Source organism: Nilaparvata lugens, chromosome 14 (genome assembly GCF_014356525.2).
Source record: "Nilaparvata lugens isolate BPH chromosome 14, ASM1435652v1, whole genome shotgun sequence".
Taxonomy (NCBI): Eukaryota; Metazoa; Arthropoda; class Insecta; order Hemiptera; family Delphacidae; genus Nilaparvata; species Nilaparvata lugens.
The window spans coordinates 18,001,346-18,024,227 of record NC_052517.1 but is presented as its reverse complement, the minus strand read 5'-3'; the positions used below and the strand labels follow the sequence as shown (position 1 = coordinate 18,024,227).

Here is a 22,882-nt window from a genome sequence, read left to right as displayed (position 1 = left end):
TTTTAAACATTTTTCTCTCTGTTCCAGAACTAATTCACCTCCTTCTTCTCCTCCTTCATCTCCTCCTCCTCTCTCATTTACCGCCTTCCCCTCCTTCTCCTCCTCCTCCTCCTTCTCCACCACCTCCTCCTCCTCCTCCTCCTCCTCCTCCTCCTCCTCCTCCCACTCAGTTCTTCTTCTCCTTTCCCTCATCTCCATCATTCCTTCTGATTTTTTATGTGCAATTCAATAGGCATTATAATGTGCCCCGACCAAACATGAATTAAGGTGATTGATTTTATTGTTTTAATCGGTACATCCGTGTGCTAGTAAGAGTAATGTATGGTTTCCTACCAAAATTTCTCAAGGCATATCTTTTGGCAGCCTGAAAACCACGAAAATTTCATACTTTTTTCTGCTTTTACAAGATATCTCCAAAATCAATTGTTTAATCAATATTTTCGCTCCATCCTTTTATGAAGAGCATTGAATTCTCTACAATTTTCAGAAAGTTTGGTGGGAAACCATACATTACTCTCACTAGTACCCGAATGGACAGATTGAAACAATAAAATCAATCACCAATTCTTTTGTCTTCATGCAAATCCTGATTCGCATGATCGTAAAAGATTTCAGAACATAATTCTTGTTTGGTCCATTGTACTATTTGATTGGGCTAATAGTCTACTACCATCGTAATAATATTATATTTGATCCTCAACCTAGGAAATATTATTTGATCTGGATTCTGTGCATTATTCTTATATTTTGAACAAATTTCCATCACTTTTAATCATTTTAAATCGTTTTTGGCGTCTGTTTGCAGAACCCTGACATAGTGTTAGTGCACTACCTGAATGTGCCCTACCCGGATGACAACAAGCTGGCAGTGATCGCACCCAGCGTGGCACTGTGGGGCGACAAGAAGGAGTGGACCAAAGACGAATTGGTGTCTCAGCTGAAGCCCATGTGTGAGTCAATCAGCACACCATCCTCATCTTCTCTCTCTCACTACTCTGGTGTGTGGTCTCACCCTCTCTCTCTTCCTCTCTCTTTCTCTATTCATACAATTTCATTTTCTTCTCTAGTCATTCACATTATCTTGTCTTTGTCATTTTCTCTGCTTTTGTTTAAAACTCTCCTTGCCTTTCTCTCTCTCTCTCTTTCCTCTAGTGTGTGGTTTCCACCTCTCTCTCACTCTCTCTCTCTTTCTCTCTCTCGCTTTCTCTCTCTCTTCATTTTTACAATCTCTTTTTCTTCTCTAGTCATCCATATTATCTTGTATTTATCATTCTCTCTGCTTTTGTGCAAAAACTTTCACATGCTTTTGTATTAATCTTGAGAATATTGTCCACTCATTCTTCTTTTCCTACTCCTCCTCCTCCTCCTCCTCCTCCTCCTCCTCTCCTCCTACTCCTCCTCCTCCTCATTACTTGCGTCTAATAGGAGAACTTTTGAGTTTTTTTTAGACTTCGCTAAGGCTTTTGATGAGAACATAATGATCTTAGAAATCTTGTTTGCTTCTTTTTCTATCTCCTAGCTAATGAACCATGGATTTTCTCATGAATTAGACATTCTACTCTCTATCAAATAGATGGAAGACGTAAATTAGTGGCAACTTGAGTAATGGAACATGATGTTCTGCTAGGATCTGTTATTGGTCCCACTCTATTTTTTATACATGTTTACTTCTATCAATTAAATTGAATTTTAATCATCAAAAAATGGAAATATAACATTCTAAAATACAATTTCTGGAATTCATAATACTAATATACATATGGGAATAAATTAGAAATTGCATTTGTTCTAATGCTGATTAATGAATAATAATTATTAAACGAACATCCTAATTGAATGCTGTAAATCACCCCGAAGACTTCTGCTACTACAAATATTGGGACAGAGATTGTCAGTTTGGTGTAAGGGTACGCATTCCTGACTAGCAATTAGGAGGTACAGGGCTCGATTCCAGGGCTGGCAAATAATTTTTGGACTGTAGCTCTCATAGAATTCCCATCTAGCTGTTTACCCTGTTGTCAATTAATATTTGCAGTAACAGAAATCTTCGGGGTGATTTGCAGCATTCAATAAGGATTTTTGTTTGATAATAAAATAAAGATTATAAGAAGAGTATACATTATTATCAGTTTATTTATTCATTGTTACAATTATTAGTACATCTTGAAAATGATAGGGAGGTGAAAATTACTTTGTTTATGTTTATGTTTTCATCTCATCCACTTCCATATTCTCTATTCTCCACTTCACATAATTTCTATCCTTTTCTTCCATTTCTTTTGCCTCATTCTCTTTCATTTCTTTTACCTAACCAAAACTATTCTATTCTCTGCTCAATGTTCGCGGCGCGTATATCTGTACGCACCTTTTGAATCCAGTCGCTTCGAGTTTATTTGCTTGATGAATAACCTAAATTTTTGTAGCCCAAGTGAAATGTTTATCTCTTCTGAAATGCTCTCTCAATTGTTTTTTTGCTTATAAAATTTTATTTGTATTATAATTTGAATATCTTTAGAAATTTGAAATTCTCTCCAAGTGAATCATTTCTCTTAGGCTTTGGATGAATTGTGCTTTTCATTAGGCTACTTATTGAGATTCTTCTCAAGTGATTAATTTTCTGGCTCTGTATTATAATTTGAATATCTTTAGAAATTTGAAATTCTATTCAAATGATTAATTTCTCTCTGGCTTTGTATTATAATTTGAATATCTTTAGAAATTTGAAATTCTATTCAAATGATTAATTTATCTCTGGCTTTGTATTATAATTTGGATATCTTTAAAAATTTGAAATTCTATTCAGGTGATTAATTTCTCTCTGGCTTTGTATTATAATTTGGATATCTTTAAAAATTTGAAATTCTATTCAGGTGATTAATTTCTCTCTGGCTTTGTATTATAATTTGAATATTTTTAGAAATTTGAAATTCTATTCTGGTGATAAATTTCTCTCAGGCTTTGGATTGATTGTGCTTTTCAATACTTTTTGAACAACTATTCCTTGTACATGTTCCTATTGAATCTCAATTATTGAATTTCAATTTGAACCTCTTCAATAATTAGAAATTCTATTCAAGTGATTAGTCTCTCTCTCTAGCTCTGGATGGATTGTGCTCATTAATACTCATTGCATTTGCATCTCTATCCTCTCACCTTTTTTCTTCCTCTAATTCCTTTCTCCCATTTCTTGTGGACTAGTGTAAGCTTGCATAGATATAATATAATGTTCTTCATAGATAGAAAATATGATACAAATATGTTTTTCTTTCAATAATCAACAGTAGTTAGTTGTGGATTATCTCACTTTAACCATAGAGAAAAGATAGCATAAGAAGATATGCCATGGTTTGTAGAATTAATTCAAAGTTTGAAAGTTTTGTATCAAATTATGGTGTTGTGTATCAAGTTGAAATGATACTGTATCATGTGTGTTGATATTCATTTATTGAACTGTAGTATTCTATTGTTTAGTCTATAGACTATAAATTTATTTATCCCCTACGTGTATAAGCCAGCTCTTTCCTTTATTATAGTATACATGATACGGTTATTGATCTAAAGGTGCGTACAGATATACGCGCCACGAACATGAGCAATTCACTTTTAATCAGCTGATGCCAAGCTTTTTATATCTGTATCTTACCATTTCTGTAAAAATACAGATATAGTCAGCATATTAAAAGTGAATTGCTCATGTTCGCGGCGCGTATATCTGTACGCACCTTTAGACACCTCGCTAAATTATGTAAGTAAATGATAACTTTACAGCAAATGAAGATCTAGTATCCAACTATCCTGTTGTTCAGTCCATAATAATAATAAATAATACTGAGGGTGATACCCACATTAGCCCTCAGGCTTGTGCGTGGGTAATGAGTGAGAGGGATGATGATGAGAGATGACGACTACTTTTTAGCTAGTCGGGACCGACGTCTTATCGTCTCCTTCGAAAGACAGGGTGGCCGTATCTATAGTGAGGTCCACGTTATAATGACAGTATTTGATCAACTTAGGTTTCGCTATCCTTGTCTATTATTCGACAAAGCCGGTGTTACTATCCTTTTCTAGGTCCACAACGATGCCAATTATGTGTTTGACAGTGTGGAAATATAATTAATTAATGCAGAGAATCGGCATCGCTATTCTTCTATCTTTATCCACCGCCATTATAACGTGGACCGCACTATATGTGCAAGCTTATTTATTAATTATGAAAGCTTATTTATTAGGTTAGCAAAAACATACAGCGATCGGAAAATGAAAAACAGGCTATTGTCCAAAACTTCTTCAATTTCCCAATTTAGTTTCAAATTGCCCAAATATTAAACATAGGTTATGTCCATTTCAATTTTCTACACCAAATCACAATCTATATATATATATAAAAGCGAAATGGCACTCACTCACTGACTGACTCACTCACTCACTCACTCGCATAACTAAAAATCTACCGGACCAAAAACGTTCAAATTTGTTAGGTATGTTCAGTTGGCCCTTTAGAGGCGCACTAAGAAATCTTTTGGCAATATTTTAACTCTAAGGGTTGTTTTTAAGGGTTTACAGTTTGTCTTTTAGCATGTATATTCTTCTTCTCCCAATCTCTTAATAATTATAATTGAAATTTCCATATCATATGTTTCTATAGAACTATAATCTAGATAGAGTTGTTAACTGGCAACTAAATTAATAATTTTGTCAGGTTGGCATTAAGTTGAGTTGACTTTGTTAGGTTGGCACCAAGTTGAAGATTTAAATGCATTTATCGCGGAAAAATTTATTGGGCACTGCTACTTCAATCCTGGGAATATTATATTACTAGCAGTCAGGCTCTCTTCGCTCGCCATATCCGTTTAGCCAGACGTTTAGTCTGGATCCCCGACTGGATCGTCCTAACATAATTATGATAAAAACTCTCAGATGAAAAATGCAGGCGAGCGAAGCGAGCCTGCTGATCTCATTCCTGGACGATCCAGTCGGGGGTCCAGGGGGCGGAGCCCCCTGGCTAGACGGATATGGCGAGCGAAGCGAGCCTGACGGCTAGTCTGAATATGAAAATTAGAATAAAACAAACATTTTTAAATACTTTGTGAATAATCTTTTTTTGTCGTTCTATTTTCATAGTTTACAGTGAGGATGAACCTGATCTCAATAACGAATTAGAAATATCGGTGAGTCTAATATTAAATTTATTCACATTTTCTCATGATAAGGGTAGTTTATGAACATCTTTTATTATCTATTCATACTATCATACAATAAGTACATCATCAGATCAAAATGATAGGGAGAGAAAAAATAAGGTAACCTTGTGCTATTCCTCTCCCAAATTTAGATAAGGTTACACATAGTCCCAAATAGGTTGAGTCTTGTAGTTGTTCACTTCACTACATTTTCAGTCCTTAGGCTAATTATTTTCACAAAGCTCTGTCCTTCTTATATTCTCCCTCCTCTCCCTTTCCATTCTCTTCTTCCTCCTCCTCCTCCTCCTCCTCATTTTCAGTTCATTTACAGAATTTTCAGTCCTTAGGCTAATTATTTTCACAAAGTTCTGTCCTTCTTATATTCTCCCTCCTCTCCCTTTCCATTCTCTTCTTCCTCCTCCCCCTCCTCCTCCTCCTCCTCCTCCTCCTCCTCATCCATCTGCACCTCTTCCTACAACTCCTGGTCTTGAACATCCTTCTCCTCCTCCCATTGTTAGATATAACAGACAAACCAGCAGTGCTCTATGGCTGTGAGACATGGAATATATCCCTCTCCGCACCTACCAATAAACCAGATACTAATTGTAGAAGCAGCTGTGCTAAATGGCAAGGAATCATCGACTCTGACCATAATTATGAATAAACCAGCTGTGCCATATAGCCCTGAAGCTTCGATCTTATTCTCCATCCTCCTGACCCCAGTACCACAATAACATATTCATTAAAAACCAGTTCTGCTATATGACACTGAAACATGGAATCCACATTTTTCATACTCACCCCAGTACTATGATAGCATATTTATTGAAAAACCATCTTTGCTCTATGGTTCTGAAACATGGAATATACTTTCTTACAAACTGAAACAAAAACAAACACAGATGGAAATTACTGAGATATTGCAATATTATTCAAATGCTAATGAATTAATAATAATTATTATTGAACGGGTTGACAAATAAATAATTTTTTTTGTGTAGTGGAGAAGTTGATATTGTGGTAATTATTCATATTGAATGAAAAAAGACTAAGAAGTTGTCAAAAACCACAGATTTATTGATACTTAGAAAGACCGTTTTCAGTTATTACACCATTGTCAAAGTTTATCAGAAATTGACAATGGTGTAATAACCGAAACCGGTCTTTATAAGTATCAATAAATCTGTGGTTTTTGACAATTTCTTTGTCTTTTTCATTCAATTGACAAATAATCCTTGAATAGTAGTGCTCATCGAATTTCCATCTAGCTGTTCACCCTGTTGTCGATATTTGTAATAGCAGAAGTCTTCGGGGTGATTTACAGCATTTAATTGGGATTTTAGATTCATTATAATAATTAAAAAGAAAAACACTCTGTATGCAAGACCAGTTTTGCTATATGGCTCTGAAACATGTACACCATCCTTTCACATTCACACTCAACCCAGTCGGCTACAATATCATATTTATTGAAATACCAGTTTTGCTATATGGCTCTGAAACATGGACTAATCCTCCACAGACGGCAGAAACAGTGGAAGCAATAGTAAGCCAGCTGATGGAGAAGCAGCGGTGTGCGAGGGCGGCTGCATTGAGCAAAACCTTGGAATGCGGCTGTCCTGACTCGACCTGCGCAGACGGCAAGGCCTGTTCACATCCGATGCGCCGCATCAGTGCTGCCAAAACACCCAACATGACCACCGTCCAGTGCAAGCAGGAAGTGCATAGCGGCATGATGACCACTGAGAATAATAACCAGGTAAGATGATTTTTGAAGGTAAAATTCATCAATTTTTGTGATAAGAAATTTAAGGTCGCTGTTGAATTTTCATAATTTGAATTAAGGCTGTGCAAAGGCTAAAAATAAACTTTTTTCTGGTGATATTTTTCAAAGTTTTTCGATTTGTATACTATCAAGCTATCAAAATGAAAAAGTTTTCTCAGGAAAACATTTTTTCGATCATTACTTTTTGAGATATGAGCGCCTAAAGTTTAAATTTTTGGGACAAAACATTTCAAATTCGGTGAGAGATAAATCCATGAGATTTAGAGGATAGATTGATTCTTCATGGTATTGTTGTTATAGTAAAATAGAAATTTTCTGAAACTATCAATTTTTGAGAAAGTTATTCAATCTACTAAAAATGACCAAACATAACTTTTAGTTCAGTTATTTAAAATACAATACAATAAAATGTTACAAATATAAAAAACCATGGGCTTTGTGGTTGGGTGTGTTGGAGAAGAGAAAAAAAGAGAGGAAGATACCTAGCCAACTATGGTTTCCTATGTAATAGGCAGGCAAAGAAGAGAAGAGAAGTAATGAGGAAAAAGGGAAGGGAGAAATGGGGGGAAGGAAGAAAACAGAGGAATAGGTATGCAAAATAAAGGTAAGCGAGTCTACTGAAAATTGAAAAAACAATGCTGGACCAGAAATCTCGAGTCATATGGAAGAAGAAATTACTGTATGTCCAGTTTTTTATAACCAGTTTAATTTTTCCGCTGATCTTATTGTCCATGAGAAAGTGATTTGGAATAAGGTTTATTATTTTAGTACCTATGTAAATTAACTGCCTCCTTATACATTCAATATTAGTGTTATAGGTTACATATTTGTTAGCAGTGGCCCTTAGATTATAATAATTAATAGTAGAGTTTATTGTGAGAGGAAAATCGGATCTATATTTTATTAAGTACTCAATTACGGTTTTTATGTATAATTGACGTATAGTCATGACCTCAAAATCACTAAAAACCATATCCGTTGGATAGAGCCTGGGTTTGCTTAATATAGTTTTAATTATCAGTTTTTGTGCTACAAATAATTCAGCAATATGACTTTGTTGCTGTTGAAACAGCCTCCCCAAACAACTATGCCATACTGCAGAATTGATTTGACAAGAGCATGATACATCATTTTCAGGTGGCTCTTATTAAGAATTCTGTTAACTTGGTAAAATGTAAAAGATAAATATCTCATTTTTCTACATATATATTTAATATGAACATCCCATTTATGGTTTTCATCAATTCCCAAGTACTTTGTTTAATTGATTTGGAAATGATACGAATAAAGTTGTTATTCATCATCATCAATTTATTATGTTTAATTAATTTTTAATTTTATATTGCTTGAAGGTATCATCAACTACAGGGTCGTCAAGCATGATGCATCATCACCACCGCATCATGTCAGTTAATCAACAGCATCACAGCGTCCAGGAGACCAGAACAACCATGTTTCAACATCAGCTGCATCATCATCAGCAGCAGAACCATAATCTGCACCATCAGGCTCTCATTACCAATCCTCAGGTGGGTTCGGAAGTCACCTAGAATAATACATTACCTATAGTGACTTCCACGTTATAATGGCAGTGGAGAAAGATAGTAGAACAACGTTGCCGATCCTCTATCTTGTCAATGCCTTCTAAAGATGGTGGCTCATACAGGTTTATCGATGTAATATTAACTGTTCATTCTCGTTTGAAATAATCAATTATATTTTATTAAGCAAGAAATTATTTCTTCAATAACTCCATAATTAAGATGAGATATTCTCTTAATTAATTATTAATTCTACATTGTTAAAAGAAGATCTGGCAACAGAGCAAAACAAGAAAGAGATAGTGATATCCGCTTTGTTGAATGATAGACAAGGATAGCAATACCATTGCTAATCAAACACTGCCATTATAACGTGGACCTCACCATAGGATAAGTCTTCCAGAGTGTGGAGAAAGATAGGAAAACAGCTTTGCAGATTCTCTTCCTTGCCACTGAAATTTATGAGAAATGGCATTCATTCTAATGCTAATTAATGAATAATTTATTATTGAACGAAAATGGAAATTAAATACTGTAAATGATCCTGAAGACTTCTGCTACTGCAAATATTGACAACAGGGTAAACAGCTAGATGGAAATTCGATGAGCGCTACTATTCAAAAATTATTTGCCAGCCCTGGAATCGAACCCGGTAATTGCTAGTCAGGAATGCTAACTCCTGTACGAAACTGACAATTCATGGATAGTATTTGAATAATTACTCTTTAAATCCTAAGTTCTTATTAAATAATTATTGTTAAATCTTGGTAATTTCAATCTGTAGACTGACCGGCCGCTTTGGCTTTGTAAAAAATGAGCGCTGCTATCCATATATTGTCAGTTTCGTGTAAGGTAAGGGTAAGCATTCTTGACTGGCAATCAGGAGGTACCGGGCTCGATTCCCGGGCTGGCAAATAATTTTTGGATAGTAGCACTCATCGAATTTCCATCTAGTTGTTTACCCTGTTGTCAATATTTGCAGTAGCAGAAGTCTTCGGGGTCATTTACAACATTTAATTGGGATTTTCGTTTCATAATAATAATTCATTCGAATAAATGCAATATTCCAGTAATTTCTATCTGTAACATATTTGATATGGAATTGGGCTCATCCTTTCAAGAAATTACTACAAATTCTAATGTTTCCAAATAGTTTTGTCAATTTTATTCAAATTTTCTTGGTCACTCAAAGCCACCAAAGTTCAAATAGACACTATTTATCATAGTATTTCTTCAAATTCTATAAATTTTCTTATTTTTTGCAGGTCTCCCAAGGGCACTAAGTTTGAATAACAACACTATAAACTTCACTTATTCATCCAGATTTCATCATATCTTCCAGGTCTCTCAAGGCCATTGAAGTTTGAATAATCATTTTTAATCGTAGTGTATCTTTATAATTTCTTGGATTACTCGTCACTTCTTATAAATTCTAATGTTTGCTCGTAATTTATCAATGAATTGCGGTGTTTTGCAGGTGTCGCAAGGCCACCAGACGTCAGTGACAACGTCCGCCTCGTCTGGGGGGGCCCCACTGGTGCTGAGCTTGTCGCAGATCCAGAGCTCGGGTGGTCTGCTAATCCTCAACTCCGGCAACCAGTCTCACATTCCCACCTCCCATGCAGCCAGTCAGCATCATGAAACTAACAGGCCACAGGTAAATTTTAATCACTGCTAATGACCCCCTGGGTAGAAGAACTCGCTCAAGAACTGTTTTATTGAATCTTTGAAACCCGCAACTTCCAATTGTCCGAGCGAAGTGAGGTCTAAGATTCAAGACGACAGTTTGGCATTTCTCTTAATGTTTAAATGTTTAAATGTTTAAATGTTTAAATGTTTAAATGTTTAAATGTTTAAATGTTTTAATGTTTAAATGTTTAAATGTTTAAATGTTTTAATGTTTAAATGTTTAAATGTTTAAATGTTTAAATGTTTTAATGTTTAAATGTTTAAATGTTTAAATGTTTTAATGTTTAAATGTTTAAATGTTTGAATGTTTAAATGTTTGAATGATCAAATGTTTAAATGTTTAAATGTTTGAATGTTTGAATGATCAAATGTTTAAATGTTTTAATGTTTAAATGTTTAAACGTTTGAATGTTTAAATGTATAAATGTTTAAATGTTTATATGTTGCGCATTTACGGCGAAACGCGGTAATAGATTTTCATGAAATTTGACAAGTATGTTCCTTTTTTAATTGCGCGTCGACATATATACAAGGTTTTTGGAAATTTTTCATTTCAAGGATAATATAAAAGGAAAAAGGAGTCTCCTTCATACGCCAATATTAGAGTAAAAAATCAGACTATAGAATTATTCATCATAAATCAGCTGACAAGTGATTACACAGATGTGTGGAGAAGCCAGTCTATTGCTGTATTTCCATAAGGTCTATAGTTTCAATCAGGTACTTGTGGATGAGAACACTGCGTGAGGTCTACTGTTCACAGAACTACTAGTTATACAGATTCGGTGAAAATTATGGAAACAGCTATAGTGAGGTCCATGTTATAATGGCAGTGGAGAAAAATAAGAGAACAATGTTGCCGAACCTCTGTCTTGTCAATACTACTACTACTAGTGACTCCCTGGGTTGGAGAACTCGCTCAAGAACTGTTGTATTGAGTCTCTAAAGCCCGCAACTTCTAATTATACAGATTTGGTGGAAATTATGGAAAAATCCATAGTGAGGTCCACGTTTTAATGGCAGTGGAGAAAGATAGTGGAACAACGTTGCCGATCCTCTGTCTTGTCAATGCCTTCCATAGACGGTAGCTGATACAGGTTTATTGATGTAATATTAACTGTTCATTTTCGTTTAAAATAATCAATTATATTCTATTAAGCAAGAAATTATATTTTTCATTAATTTCATAATTAAGATGAAATATTTTGTTAATTATTAATTCTACATTTTGAAAATACGATCTAGCAACAGAGCAACAACATCTCATTGTGTATGGTATACAAAAAACTACTAAACTTCATCCTCTTATCAATTATTCAACTTTAAAATATCCCTCTAAAATTGAATGAGAAATCATTCTCTATTAATTGTTGTATTTCATTCTTGTGTTATAAATTTAAAAAATATTTGTCATGGCTTCCTTGTATTGGTCTACTGAGTTCCTAATTTGCTTTTAATTTCGTTAATTTGTCTTATCGTTTGTAAGGATTGAGATGTGACCTGGTTTCCGTAATTTTATTTGTTTGCTGTATCTAGTTGTTCGAACTCACTGCCGGCGCACAAGTTGTTCTTTGCCGGTAGGCCATTTTATAAGTTAGAATATTTATTTTATCAATCTGTATTATTTTATGGCAAATAAATGAATTTGAATTTAAAATAATTTAATTATTTTAGGCTTCATCAGCAACCGTCCATCATCACCACCAGGCCAACATTGTGACGTCATTCGTCACCTGCACCAATCAGATGAGAGCCGGAGGAGGAGGAAATGGTGGAGGAGGAGGAGGCAACTCCCAACTACAACGAACCTCTGTGGATGTGAAGCCTGTTGTACCCAAGCAGGAAGCTATGGAGGTGAGAAATAAATAAATTAATATTCATCTAGTATATTCATTTTCATATACTTGTCTAACTAACTAATATAATATAGTTATTTATTTATCTCATTGACAATCACTAATTATTATTACAATATAATATGATTGGGAGAAGACAACAGGCATAGCCCAAAACTGTCTCCCTCTCAAATTTTAATGAATAAAAGGGGTCGATGTCAAACGAGGCAAACGACAGAAGAGTCCTGCGACAGTCGAGACCAGCGACGGTAGAGACCGGCGACATTCGAGGCCAGCGACGGTAGAGCACTCCTGAAAAAGTGGCCTCAAATGTCGCCTGCGTTAGGCGACAGTTGAGGCCACTCTAATTTTTGTACAGCCCCGACAGTCGAGACCTGCGACGGCAGAGGACTCCTGAAAAAGAGGACTCCTCCAATTGAGTTTCGTTAACAAAGGTGGTCAAGTCATATACATTCCAGTACTTGGATGATGGTCCCTAAACATATTTTTAAGTAATGGGAATCCATTACTACTGCATTATGCCTCCTTCATTGACAAATATAAATATTTATCTATCTTCTATCCATCTATAAGACGAGATGGTGTCTGTCTTTCTGTCTGTTTGTATGTGAGCTCATCACGCTTGAAATACTTGACTGATTAAGCTGTAATTCTTCACAAAGATGATCGTTCTGAAAATCCTTCAAGGATAAGCACTATCTACCTTCAAAGTTCATATGCTTTTTTTATGAAGGAAGTTTCCATTATTTATTTTTCAACAAATCAGAAGTTATAATCATTATGAAATGTATTTTGTCTGGAATCGCAGTAGGATGTGTCCTCAACTGTCGCCTGCTGCAAGCGAGTCTCTAATTTTTGTACAGGCCCGACAGTCGAGACCAGCGGCATTCGAGGCCAGCGACGGTAGAGGACTCCTGAAAAAGAGGTCTCAAATGTCGCCTGCGTTAGGTGACAGTTGAGGCCACTCTAATTTTCGTACACTCCCGACAGTCGAGGCCTACGACAGTCGTAGGCCTCGAATGTCGTCGGTCTCGACTGTCGCGCCCCCAATAAAAGTTTCGAAAAAAGAATACGGATATTATTTCACAAATATTATTGTCTCCTTGATTTATTATATTTTTTATAATATCTATAATATAATAAAGGAAAGAATTGACTTAAACACGTAGTTGATAGAAAATTCACGAATGACGCATCATCACGTCTCAACTACTCAACTCATTAACTTGACATTCTGCATATTGATTCTTAATTTACCGGTGATGGTTATAGGCCTATTTTCAATTGTTCCAGATCTCAGTAGGTCAAGTTTTCAATTAGACCATGTTTTCCATGATTTAATAATAACTTTTCATAATTGAGATTCATTATTTTACTAGTTCGTTAAATTTCTACATAACCTACAATGAATTTGGCAACGTTGTGGAGTTGAAATGGATAGAGCTATCGGCTAATGGCAACAGTGCAGAATTGGAGAAGGATAGAGCTATCAGCTCTGTCTTATGACAGACAAGGATAGCAAACCACCAGAATTAATCAGATGCTGACATTATAACGTGAATCTCTCTTTATAGATATAACTAGCCGTCAGGCTCGCTTCGCTCGCCATATCCGTCTAGCCAGGGGGCTCCGCCCCCCAGACCCCCGACTGGATCGTCCAAAAGTGAGATCAGCGGGCTCGCTTCGCTTGCCAAAAACGCAGATTTTGAGCGTATCTTTGGCGTTATTTCAAATTTCTTCTAACACAAAATTATTACACCCTAGCTGAGCTTCTGTACTAAATTTGAACATTTTCTGTTCATTTGTTCTCGATAGAGGTGAGAAAACGCTGAAAAACGATGATTTTGGGCGTATCTTTGACGTTATTGCAAATTCCTTCTAACACAAAATTATTACACCCTAGCTGAGCTTCTGTACTAAATTTGAACATTTTCTGTTCATTTGTTCTCGATAAAGCTGAGAAAACGCTAAAAAAACGCTGGAAAAATGCAGATTTCGGGCGTATCTTTGGAAATTTTCCAAATATGTTCTTAGTGCGCCTCTAAAGGGCCAACTGAACATATCTACCAAATTTGAACGTTTTTGGTCCGGTAGATTTTTAGTTCTGCGAGTCAGTCAGTCAGTGAGTGAGTGCCATTTCGCTTTGATCTCAGATTGTAGAGCACAAAAATACGCCCAGAGGAATTTAGAATTACACATCTAAATGGTAACAATCGGAAGATATTGTTGATCAAAAACTAAAATTCATCAAAATTGATTTTTTCTTCAAATTTTACTCGTCTTTGAAAAATCATTACTCAGTACTCTTTGGAGATAGAGAGTTCCGAATGATCTCATTTTATTCAGAATTTTGTTCACTAAAAAAGGTGGAAGCAAATTATTTTGTCCGATTACGAGAATTTGGCAGAAATAGCTGAAAACTGGAAAATGAGCAGAAAATACAAGGTTTTTGGGCCACTCTGTATCTAGCACAAGGAAATTTTGCATGAAGAAATTGGTTCTGGACTTCTCTTATGTACCCAAATAATATTTAAAAAAATCAGAACTACAATATAAATTGCAAGCACACCCCCTTTGGGGGTGACCCCTTTTTTATGTCTATATTAACTGGACTAATGGTGAAATCCACTTTTGTTTCAGATGGAAGTAGTGAACTCTTGCCAGGTTCTCTCCGCGCACCGGTTGACAGAGTCCATCACAACTGTGAGCCAACATCAGTCAGCCAACAGTGACTGCCGCATGAGCCACAACAACCGCAACAACACCACCAACACTCGCAACAACCACAGACAACATCAGGACATGGCTGCCTCCCGACACACCAACATCCCCGAGAAGATGGACATCACCAACGGAAATGTTATCATGGATAATGAGTATGATACAGGTAGGTGTTGTTGAAAATATTTTTTTGTCATAGTCATTCAATATCAGCTGTTAATCATGCATGAAATCATGCAAGCCGGTAAACAGCTGTTTGCAGAGCAAATAGAATAGAATAGAATAGAATAGAAATAATGCTTTAATCTTCAAATTTGCAACATACAATGAATGAGAAAACACACATTTATACGGCTTGATTAAACAATCGTCAGCCGGAAAGTCGGTAAAACCCAATAATACTATTATTACATAAATCAAAGCTATGCAGAATGTTCTTTCAAATAGTGAAACAAAAACAGAAAAAAACAACCTTAGAAACAAAATAAATCAATAATGTTGAATTCAATAAAGTGAATATTCCATAAATTAGATTTAATAGTAACCTACATTCTAAACAAAATCCATTAATTTTATAAAAAGAAAGCTATACTTTTTATATTATGATAATATCTGTCAGCAGTTGGGAAATCATAACATAGAATTAATATTCCCTTTCATTTCGTCTTCCTATGATGTCCTCCTGAGAATATTCGAATAACCTATATTGTATTATATTACAGAGCAAATAAACATATGGTTTTCATTACAGCATACTCGACTGTGAAGCAAGCATACGGTTTCATTACAGTAAAGTATGTTGTAATGAGAATCATGTGTCACTTTCTGTGTAGCTGAGAAGTTAATATTGTGGTAATTATTCATATTGAATGAAAAAGACTAAGAAATTGTCAAAAAAGCAAGGCATTATATTTTTCAATAATTTCATAATTAAGATGAAATATTTTGTTTATTAATTATGAATTCTACATTGTTAAAAGCCGATCTGGCAACAGAGCAAAGCGAGAGAGAGATAGCGCTATCCGCTTTGTCCAATGATAGACAAGTTTAGCAATACTATTGCTAATCAAACCCTGCCATTATAACGTGGACCTCACTATACTAAAATTTACAGTTTTCAAGCCTTATTAGTATTTGATAAGGTTGTACCTAAAGCTGCGTACACATATACGCGCTACCAACCCGCAGCGAGCACGCTCCGCCCTCGTACCGCCCTCGTTCCTCGCTCCCCCCCCCCGCTCGGCAGTCGCACCCATCATGAACGTTAAGGAAGATGTTAGCTGTTCTCGCGTTCCCCGGTCGAACCACTGTTGCTCCCCGGTCGATCATCAATCGCTCTGCTGGAGTGACGTTCGGTTGCGGAGCAGAGCGAAAGTCTGTACGCACCTTAAGTGTTCATGAGTTTATATTCGTCTTTAAAGACAAATCATTTAATTTTCTCTTTTTGCTATTAGAAAGAACGACTAGCAGTAAGATATTTTACAATAAATGAATTAATCACTTACTTTATTGTAAAATCTCTGACTACTAGTCGTTCTTTCTAATAGCAAAAAGTGATTCAATAATAAGCAGGTTCGTGATGAAAACAACATTGAAGCATTTAAATAAATAAATAAATAACCCGTTTATTGCTTTCTTAAACAATATTACAAAAAAATTTCAAAATCAAAAGCTATATACAATTCAAAAGGCAATAATCAGCAGATGCTGGGGTATAATTATCCTTTTTCCATAGAAGGATAAAGTGTTGTACGAGTGCGTTTAGTAAAGATTTCTTTCATCTTCTCCATTTCAATCCTTGTAGAGCCAGACTTGTTTGAATACGGTTTTCATTCTCTCCCATTCCGTCCTTTCTCTTGCTACTCTCTGCCACGTCGCTCCGCCGCATACTCTCCTGAATTCTTCGTCCCATCTGTAAGGAGGCCTTCCTCGGCTTCTGCTCAGCGTACGTGGGTGCCAGTCGAGTATTGTTTTGGTCCATCTTCCATCCGTTGTCCTTGCGATATGGCCTGCCCAATTCCATTTTCTCTCCATTATCATTCTACCTACATCTTCAATTCTTGTTCCATTTCTGATCCATATTTTGGTTTTCCTATCTATTCTTTCCACTCCTATCATTATTCTTTCCATCGATCTCACACTTGTTCTGAGTTTCTTGATTATTTTCTCATTGAGAGTCCACGTTTCGCAGCCGTATAGAATTGCTGGTAGAATACATGTTTGAAGTAGGCGTCTCTTGCTTTCCATGGGAATATTAGATCTGAAGAGATAGCTGTATTTCTTGAACATTGACCAACCTATTGCCACTCTTCTAGTTATCTCTCCCCATTGTCCATCTCTTCCTATTCTCTGTCCTACTCTGTCCTATACTCTTTTGGTAGAGAGTTAGTGGGGAGGATATTTTTAATATTCTTCCCAAAGAATGGACATTCATATGTCCAAAGCTCCGCCAATTTATGTAGATGCATAACAATATGATTATTATCTATAGTTATTATATTACAAATTGCTTTTTCATATAATATACAGTTCAATAGTTATTTTCTTAGTCTATATTATGTAAATTCATCTATAACTTTGCTGTATTGTAAGCTATTGTATATAAGTGTATAAGCCAGTATATATTGTAATCTACATAAATAAAGTACTCAATCAATCAATCAATCAATCCTAAGTAGATGAAGTGTTCAACTGCTTCTATCCTTCCGTCTTCGGTCTCTAATACTCTCTCGTTACTTTCACTGTTATAAATCATTACTTTTGATTTATCAAAATTTACTTTCAATCCAACCTTTTCTGTTACTTCAATCATTTCCTTCATCATTCTACATACTTCTTCGGTGCTATTTCCTATAATAACAATATCATCGGCGAATTTCAATGTATTCAATTTCACCCCTTTGATGTTGATTCCTTTTTCCTGCCATTGTAATTCATCTAGAGATTTTTCCAGAACTGCATTAAATATTTTTCCTACAGTTACGTTGAAAAGTGGCCATTGCTGCACTGATTACAGAACGCAAAGAATCACTTTTCCGCTCTAGTGCGGGAAAAATTTTTCTGCACTCCAGATTTGCAACATGGCAACGCAAAATACTTAGTAGGTTATATGGAGCAACAGTGCAGCAAAATCAAAATGAAGTTGGTAACAGTGACTGCTGTGGCTGCTATAGTGAGCAGAGGTGCAACCAAGCACAACGCGCTAATTATTACTATTATAATTATATTATAAAGCAAGGACAACATTTTTATTCAATTTGACAATAAATTAAGGTTTTTATCAATAATAAAATTACACAGAAAAACATTTGATGCATTTCAGGCAATTTTACCCATAATTACCCACTTTTCATATTCAATGGTAACTGTAGGAAAAACTTAATGTGAAATACGTGCGCAAAGTTCCTCTGCTGCACTCAACAAACCATTCCGCCCTCGCCTACGGCTCGGGCGTAAACGTTTCTTTCGGTGCAGCAAACTGTCACTTTGCGCACTAGTTGCACAAATAACTATTCGCTGATGGTATATCTCCCTGCCATAAGCCTCTATTTACTTTAACCACTCTACCTTTTCCTCTCAATTTGAATTCAATTTTCATGTTTCTGTAGATGAATCTGAATAATTCCAGGTATTTATTGTCAATACGGAAGAAGTGTTGATTTTATCGAATGCTTTCTCGAAATCAATGAATAGCAGCACTAGTAGAAATTTGTATTCATTAGAATTCCTTATCATTTCCTGTAAGACTAGGATGTTATCCAGCGTAGAGAAGTTTTTCTTGAATCCGGTTTGGTTGATTGAAGTTTCTGCGGTCAAATATCCATCTATCCTGTAGGAAATTACTGCCATAAATATCTTGTAAATATTTTACAGGAGACTTATTGGTCGGTAATTCTTGATTTCCTTCCTATTACCTTTCTTGAAGAGTAATATGAAGTTAGCTTTGAGCCATATTTCAGGAATCTTTCCACTCATAAGGCATAAATTGAATATTTTTGTTATTATTTCAATAACTCTTTCGCCACCTGCTTTTAGCTCCTCGTTTGATATTCTATCAGGGCCTGTTGCTTTCCCCTAATAATAATAATAATAATAATAATAATAATAATAATAATAATAATAATAATAAATAATAATAATAATATTCCTTGAGATGCTCGATTGCGCGCTTTACCTCACTCTTCAATATCGGTGGACATTCTTCATTTGTACATTCATGTTCTCCAATTTCTTGTTCTAAGTTACATTCTTCTGGTTCATCTTTCTTATACAGATTCTCATAGAAATCGCAAACTATCTCGAGTATACCTTCTATTTCTCCCACTTCATTTCCTCTCTCATCTTTTTGGTAGAGAGTTAGTGGGGAGGATATTTTTAATATTCTTCCCAAAGAATGGACATTGATATGTCCAAAGCTCCGCCAATTTATGTAGATGCATAACAATATGATTATTATCTATAGTTATTATATTACAAATTGCTTTTTCATATCATATACAGTTCAATAGTTATTTTCTTAGTCTATATTATGTAAATTCATCTATAATTTTGCTGTATTGTAAGCTATTGTATATAAGTGTATAAGCCAGTATATATTGTAATCTACATAAATAAAGTACTCAATCAATCAATCAATCAATCAATCAATCAATCAATCAATCAATCTTTCATACAAATCATTGTGTTCTTTCCAAGTAGTTGTTTTCTGTTGAACTCTTTAATGCTATTTCCAAATTTCAAGGTCTCTTCCAACTTCTTTGTTTTTCTTCCAGTTATCCATTCATTCCATTTCTTTCTGATGAGTTTCGAAATTTCACTGAATTCTATTTTGTCTCTGCCAAGTCTTTTAAGCTTTCTTCTTTTCTCCAATAGCTTTACAATCTCTCTTGGAACCTTTCTTTTCTCGTTTTCACTTACGTTTCCTAGCAATTCTCTAGTTTTTCTCATAGTATTTGTCAGCTTATCAGTTAAAATATTCGTGTCTTCACATTCATCGATTCTCTCTATATACAAATTAATTTCTGTTCAAATCCGGAGTTTCTCAAATCCATTGCACTTATTCTTGTAAGACGGTCGCCATAGTACTTCTTCCTTTTCTCTTCAATTCGTATTTCCATTTTAAGAGCTCTGTGGTCGCTTCCTGTATTTATTCGGTCTTCTATGTCTACATATTGAACAATACATTTCTTGTCTACGGCGAAGTAGTCGATTTCGTTTCTGGTCTCTCCATCGGGGCTCAGCCAAGTCCATTTCCTTGTCTCATGTTTCAGGAAGAATGAGTTCATCAAATACATGTTTTTACCTTCTACAAATTCGACTAGTCGTCCGCCTCGCTCGTTCCTTTCACCGTATCCATACCTCCCCACACATCTTTCGCCTCTTTTCTTACCAATTTTTGCATTCATATCTCCCATAATGATGTTGAATTTGCATGGATCATTCTCGAGAGCTTCTTCCAGTTCTTCATTGAAGTCTTCAATTCCCTCGTCTGATGACGCTGAAGTTGGTGCGTAAACTTGTATCAGTTTAGTTCTCCCCTTCACGCGTCCAAGCACTTTCCAAATAAACACAGAGATTCGGTGTGTGTACTGCTTGAAACTCACAATTTTCTTTTCGCCACACTTGGATGTAATGAGCTGGTTTACGTGCGTCATATGGTGGCCGAAAGTGATTGTTTTCCGACCAGGCCGGTAAAACTTTACGGCCCTAGGGCTGTAAAATGACCTTGAATAACAGCTGATTCTGATTTGATATGAACGGGTTTACAAAATAGTTTTTGAAACAGAATCAGTTTATGCTTCTAGAATTGAATAAAGTATTTTGCAATAAGATACTATCATTTCATTTGGATGAATGAAATACAAATAAGATATTATAAACTACTCAAATTCAATTTTCAGAGTATAATAGAATCTAACCTCAAACCTCATAGTACTGCGTTTATCACAAAACCTGGTGGATAGTTTTGGAACTACTTGGGCAATATCCATGGTGCTGAACGTTTTAACAAATAGTTTATGAAACAGAATCAGTTTATGCTTCTAGAATTGAATAAAGTATTCTGCAGTAATATACTATCATTTTATTTGGATGAATGAAATAGAGGTAAGATATCTTCTTCTTCTATATAATAAGAGAGAGTGGGGTTGTGTTTGTTCGCATCAAAACATGTCAACTTGTGGATTGCATACCGGAAAAACGGGAATGATTTAGATCTCCAAATTTTGAACATAGATTCTAAAAATATCAATCTCGTGCACCTGGAAGCCCAAATTTCTATTTTCCTTCTAGATTTTTCAGAATATTAATGTTCAAATTCATTCATGCTACCGTAGGCTAATTGAAGTTCCATAGCCCAAAGTGTGTATTTTTATCAGCAGGTTATAAGACTACCATTTACCAACGTCTAAGTAGCGCAGCGGTAAGAAGCTTGCTTACGGAGCGATGGTACCTCGGTTCAAATCCCCCGATGCTTCCCATTTTTTTGTTCTTAATTTTTTCCCTCGAAACGTATTATTATCAATTATTTTTTGAAGGAATTTGTTTTCATTACTATTGAACTTGGATTTTATCAAATAATTATTTTCAATGTAAAATTTTGCCACCAGTACAAATGAATTGGACATAGTCTTCATGCTGTAGGCCTATAATTTATTGAATTTCATAAGAAAAACATGAATAGATCACAATAAAATGAGTAATAATTTTTATTCTTCAGTTATAATGTAGGCTACTATCAGACACGAATTCCCAGTGAAACGAGTATTTTAGGTATTTTTTTTGGAATTGGGAAAACAAGAGGCTGCCTGATTCAAATTGAGGAGGATCCTAATAGAACTAAAATTTATTGATGTATTGGAAAAATCAATATGATTCTGTGAGGTTTCCAAGTATTATGTATTCTTCAGTTTTCTATACTTTAATAACTAGATACTAATAACTATACTAATAGCTAGAGCTATGACCTTCCACTTTTGTTTTCGGAACTGCTTAATAAACAATTATTCTCATATATATTGTTTCTTTCTCTGTGTGGCGAAAAATAGCGTTCGCACCACGGGCAAAAATGTTTTTCCGGCTCTCAATCTTTTCTAGTCCTCGGCCTACGGCCTCGGACTTGAAAACCGATTTCGAGCCGGAAAAGTCTCATTTTCGGCTCTAGGTGCACAAATAACTATTTCGAATCGAGAAAAACATACAGAGTTTTCTTATATATAGACAGTATATAGGCTCGTAAAACACAGTGTCTAGTAAGGCTCCGTTACATGCACAGAGATAGTATCTCACTACACTTAAAACTTCTGAAATTTACTGTTAAACACAGAGCTCACAGAACACAACCTTTCACTGAATTTCTTATCTCGTACTCATTGAAGCATTTAATTTTAAATATTTTCCAGGTTATTCAAGATCTTCAACCACCTCAAAAGCCTCCAAAACCGACCAACAACTCTCCCCTAAGCACATGGACACCTCCTGCGATCTCAACATGGACATCAAAACTCCTTCCACATCGTCTTCGTCTTCCTCCACCTCTTCCTCGTTCGCGAATATGGATGGGAAGGCAGAAGGAGGAGGAGGAGGAGGAGGGAATCATCATCACAACTATTTTAATGAGACGTTGGATTTGTCCCAGGAGGATATACAGCAGACACTGTCGGCCAACATGCCTATGAACTGTGGAACACCGGAACCTCAACATGGGTATGTTGTGTGGGGTTTGGATGACACTTAAATATTATTAATTCTATTACTAATCTTTAATAACTTCTTCTTCTTCTTCTTCTTACAAACAAGGATTAGGCTTTAACCTGTTCCGACTCACATCTAGCCAATTATTCAAATAAACATAAAAATCCTATTATTGCCACTGCTTGCATGGTCTGCCAACATCTCTTTTGCCTACTGGCTGATAATTATAGACTTTAAATGGTATTCTTTCAGCTGACATTCTTTGAACATGCTCCCTCCATTGATGCCGATTCTCCGTAACTCTTTCATTCATGCTGCAGATTTTCAATTCTTTCCTAATATCTTCATTCCTGAAATGATCTCTTCTGTCTCATCCCTTGGTTCTTCGGAGAAATCTCATCTCGGCTGCCTGCACTC

General features: G+C 35.5%; 1 protein-coding gene across 1 annotated transcript in view; it reads left to right on the top strand.

Annotated features, from left to right (window-relative positions):
- The window catches only part of LOC111044254 (calmodulin-binding transcription activator 2), a 100,630-nt gene that overhangs the window by 21,368 nt on the left and 56,380 nt on the right, over positions 1–22,882 (top strand). The window contains exons 3-10 of the mRNA XM_039441187.1: positions 806–950; positions 5,122–5,168; positions 6,703–6,939; positions 8,319–8,495; positions 9,985–10,164; positions 11,871–12,050; positions 14,693–14,939; positions 22,174–22,477. Of these exons, the coding sequence (XP_039297121.1) occupies positions 806–950; positions 5,122–5,168; positions 6,703–6,939; positions 8,319–8,495; positions 9,985–10,164; positions 11,871–12,050; positions 14,693–14,939; positions 22,174–22,477 (1,517 nt within the window). The remainder of the gene's footprint in view (positions 1–805; positions 951–5,121; positions 5,169–6,702; positions 6,940–8,318; positions 8,496–9,984; positions 10,165–11,870; positions 12,051–14,692; positions 14,940–22,173; positions 22,478–22,882) is intronic.